This window comes from Arachis duranensis, chromosome 2 (genome assembly GCF_000817695.3).
Source record: "Arachis duranensis cultivar V14167 chromosome 2, aradu.V14167.gnm2.J7QH, whole genome shotgun sequence".
Lineage (NCBI taxonomy): Eukaryota > Viridiplantae > Streptophyta > Magnoliopsida > Fabales > Fabaceae > Arachis > Arachis duranensis.
In genome coordinates, this window is record NC_029773.3 from 6,430,095 (window position 1) to 6,434,689 (window position 4,595).

At 39.3% G+C, this 4,595-nt stretch overlaps 1 protein-coding gene across 1 annotated transcript; it reads right to left on the reverse strand.

The window, feature by feature from the left end:
• Positions 1–2,004: 2,004 nt before the first annotated feature.
• LOC107473270 (uncharacterized) lies at positions 2,005–4,330 on the reverse strand. The gene is made up of 7 exons (XM_016092823.1): positions 4,087–4,330; positions 3,775–3,982; positions 3,531–3,660; positions 2,961–3,434; positions 2,415–2,511; positions 2,267–2,271; positions 2,005–2,082 (listed from the first exon to the last, which is right to left on the reverse strand). Exons 1-7 carry the CDS (start codon positions 4,328–4,330, stop codon positions 2,005–2,007), a joined length of 1,236 nt encoding a protein of 411 aa, XP_015948309.1.
• Positions 4,331–4,595: the final 265 nt, after the last annotated feature.

The following is a 4,595-nucleotide window of genomic DNA, read 5'->3' on the forward strand; positions in this document are numbered from 1 at the left end:
TAAACATCTACAAGTTTAGAACATAATCAATCTGTTGGAGCCACTGTGGGGAGCTCTCGACCACCGGGAAGATTTCGGGAAGAATCAAGTGAGATAACATAAGATGAGAAGATACTACATCCAACTCAAAACCTTAAGGTGTCAAGTAGTTAATGGGTCTCTCATCTTATAAACTCCTCACTCTTCCTTACTTTCTTTGATGTGGGACTAACTTTATACACTCCTCACAATTGCAACATTAACAATCTCTCCCTCAAGTGTGAGCCTCCACATCAAGAATCAACTCCCCCTCTTTCTAACTCCTCCACCACGAGTATTCGTCCATCACACCGTCGTAAAACACCGCGGGACACGCTGTCCGGACCACCTTTGCCGAGAAGACTTTCGATGCTTCACCTTGAATACCCTTTAAAACCACTAGACCGATTAACCATCGGCTCTGATACCACTTGTTGAGTCTGCATCGAAATTTTGACTTTTAATAGATATAAAGTAATATGAAATTGAACATTACTCACAATAATACACTCACTATATAATTATTAAAGAGAATAAAAGAAAGGTAGAGAGAAAATAAAGGGAGGCAAACAAAGAATGGAAGAGAAAAAGTTGTGGATAGTTAAGGAGTTTTTATAGAAAACTATTTTATAAGGAGTTTTTATAGGAAACTATTTTATAGTATGCTCTCTTGTTATTTATAGAAGTTAGGAAACTATATAAATGAGTGAAATCAAAATGTATTAAATTCAATTAAAATTAAAGAAATTCACATCCATAGTAATTACTCATTTTCTTTCTTTTTTTCTCTTTAATAATTATATAGCAAGTGCATTATTGTGAGTAATGTTCAATTTCATATTGCTTTCTATCTATTAGAAATCAAAATTCCGCTGCATACTCAACACAATCAAATGTAAAATATAATCCAAAGTACTAAATTAGAACATTTAAAAAAAAAACTTGAGCCAGGCGGAGAAGCCCGCCCCGCCTCGCCAAAGCCCATGGTTTAAACGGTGCGAGTTAGGCGAGCTTTTGATGTGTGGCGGTCTCAATTTTTCAATCCAGTCCGACTTTTTTAGCGGGTTACGCAGGCTGACTCAATAGGTTTAGACTCGTTTGTCACCCATACCTCTATGTTTCTACCCTTTTTAGATTTGCACCTAGTAGGATACCCAAATGTGTTATTGGAAGTTGTCCAACCGGACATTGCATAATCTCAGCCAACGTAGATGCATCTTCACTCGAAACATTCAAGAATCAATGTGGACTTGTGGTAATTGATTTCTAATTCTGACATCAATCCAAAAGAAGACAAGATTCTTATATAGTTTTTAAGGGTTCTTCTGTTTGGTGCGCAAAAAAATAGTGTTATCAACAAATTGAATGTGAGATAGTTGAATTTTGTCTTTTTTCACCTCTAACGCGGATAAAATTCTTATCCTTTGCCAATAATAACATGAACGATTCAACACTTCAATCACTAAGATAAAAAAATGGTAAAATTGGATTAACTTGGTATAGCCCTCTTTTCATTGGCAAGACCTTTTGATGATGATTGACATCGCAGCCATATTTAAAAGACCCTTAATCCATCTTCTCCAAATTCTTCTGAATCCCATTTTATCCAAAACATGCTCAACAAAAGACTATTTAATTGTGTTGTATACTTTTTTAAAGTCTAATTTCACAATGAACCCTTTGTTATCATATTTCTTCAACCATGCCATTATTTCACATGTAATGAACGCGTCATCTAAAATTTATTTGTCTTAATGAACGCCGATTGGACCTCTCTAACTAGTTTTTTCATCACCTCTTTCATTCTCTTGACCAAGATTTTTGAAATAGTCTTATAGGTGCAACCAACCATACTTATATGTGAAAATATTTTTTTTTTTGGAAACAAATGAAGCTCGAGACATGAGAATTGAGTATAAAACAGACAGATACAAAAGCAAATCTAAACACAAGGTTAACAATCCTATATCATCTCCGGCATTGCCATCAACAACCAGTAGGATCAATACCAGTCCACTCCTTGTAGTTCAAAAACGTCTTGTTCTGTATGACATCAACAGTTACCTATTTATTGTTGAAAATCATGTTATTGCGTTCCAACCAGACGTTCCAAATAACCGCAAAGAACCCAGTCAGCCACCTCTTCTGCTCCTCTTTTCTATTAGGTGTTCCATTTCAACTCTCAAACAAGCCTTTAATACTTCCTGGGACAGCCCAATCTCTATGAAAACATCTCAACCAGACGCACCACACCTGCCACATAAACTCACAGAACACAAACAAATGATGAACACATTCGATCTCCTTTTTACACAAGACACAAATACTATCATGCTGGCGAGTTATGCCTAATCTACTCAACCTTTCTTTAGTATTCACTCTACCGACAAACCAACCAAACAGTTCAATTCTAGGTGGAACCAACCCTTTCCATATCGAACTTGTGAAGCTATAACTCGTAATCTCCTCCGAAAGAGTCTCCGATTGCAACACCTGCAAAAAAGAGTTAGTAGAAAAAATACCTTTATTATCAAATTTTCAAACAAGATTATCTTCTCTATCAGCTGATAGCTTCACTGGTCTTAACATATCATGAAGTTGGTGAACTAGTTCCAACTCCCATTGAAACATCTCCCTCCTCCAATAGAAATTCCAAACCCACTCTAACTCACCCTAGAACCCACAATCCCCTATCACATATCCTTGCTAGGTTGAAACAGAGAAGAGCCTTGAAAAATGCGCTTTTAGAGGACCACCCTGGACCCAGTTATCTTCCCAAAACAGTGTCCTTCATCCATCACCAACTTCCATTGCCAGCCCACTAATAACTTTTTCTTTTACCTGCTGTGCTTTTATATCCAACTGACAGATCTCTTTCCAGGGGTCACCCTTCACTGGTAAAGTCTGATTAGAAAGCATAACCTTGGGATTCAAATTGTTACACGAACAAACAATCTTCTTCCATAACGGACAATCTTCCTTGAAAAACCGCCACCACCACTTAACAGTAGTGCTGTGTTCCTGAGCACTGCATCCCCAACCCCCAACCCCCCAGCCCTTTTAGGTGCCTGAACCATTTCCCACTTCATTAGAGGTATACCATTGTTACCATCCTCCTTACACCACAGGAACCTCCTCTGTAAGGCAATCAACTTGTCAGCCACCGCCTTCGGCATCTTGTATAGGCTAAGGTAGTATACCGGCATGCTATTCAATACCGATTTAATAAGAACTAGCTTGCCTGCTTTGTTTAGAACCTTCACTTTCCATAAATTGAGCTTCTCTTCCACCTTATCTATGACCGGTTTCCAAGTCTTCACCAAACGCGGGTTTGCTCCTAGAGAAATCCCGAAATACTTGACAGGTAAAACAGCTTGCTTGCACTCTAGGAGGCCACACACATGCTCCACCCACTCCTACTCACAGTTAGCTAAGATCATATTCGACTTATCAAAGTTGATGCTTAAACCCGACATCAGCTCAAAACAGCGCAACAACCTCTTATAATTCACAATTGTCTCTGTCTCCGGAGGACAAAATAAGATAGTGTCATCCGCGAATTGGAGATGTGACAGTTCAATGTGATCTCTCCCAATCAGTAACGGATTAATACGCCCATTCCTTATAGCTTCCCCTAGCATCCTGTACAACACATCCACCACAAGAACAAACAAAAGAGGAGACAATGGATTTCCTTATCTTAGACCCCTCTCCATCTTAAATGGCTTGGATGGAGAACCATTCACTAGGACTGACATAGTGGCCGTACTAACACACTCCTTCACCCAACCCCTCAATCTTTGCCCGAATCCCATCTTATGTAACAGAATATCCACAAAGCTCCACCTGACTCTATCATATGCTTTCTGAACATCTATTTTTATAATTGCCGCCTTCTTCCTATGTGCCTTAAGCCATTGCACCGTCTCACAGGCAATCAAGGTGCCATCATGAATCTTTCTACCTTTCACAAAAATAGTATACGTTTCCCCTACCAACCAGGCATAACTGTTCTCAACCTCCTCACCAATACCTTAGAAATCACCTTATAGACACACCCCACCATACTAATCGGTCGAAAGTCCTTGATCTCATTGTCACCCACAAATTTTGGAGCTAGTGTCACCCACGTGACATTTGCATTAGTTGGTATCTTCGCACTTTGGAAAAATCCCATCACCGCTGTAGTGAACTTCTGACTAATCTCTTCCCAACATTGTTTAATGAAGTTCATATTGTATCCATCACTACCTGGGGTTTTAGAAGATTCACAGTCCAAAACTGCTTCCCTAATTTCCTCCACTAATGGCATGGCTTCTAAGGCCTCAACCTCAGCTCCATCAATCTGCCTCACTAAACCTTCCCGAAACCCATCCTCAGAGCATATTTTTGCCGATACAAGTCCTTATAGAGCCCTTTAATAGCAACCTTTATCCTCGCCTGATTCCACACAATCCAGCCATTAACCCTTAGAGCGTTGATCCTTTTGTTCCTTCTTCTTGTCGAAGCGATGTGATGGAAGTACCTAGTATTTCTATCCATGTTTCTTGTATGTTGCGATCTAGACATCTGCTTCT

Excerpts from the sequence above, each read along its gene's own strand:
- LOC107473270 (XM_016092823.1), bottom strand. The coding sequence starts at position 4,330 with ATGCCATTAGTGGAGGAAATTAGGGAAGCAGTTTTGGACTGTGAATCT. Across the intron at positions 3,435-3,530 it reads CTCCGGAGACAGAGACAATT|GAGTGGGTGGAGCATGTGTG; the intron begins GTGAATTATAAG and ends AACTGTGAGTAG. Across the intron at positions 2,512-2,960 it reads GAAGAAGATTGTTTGTTCGT|GTGTTGCAATCGGAGACTCT; the intron begins GTAACAATTTGA and ends TCTTTTTTGCAG.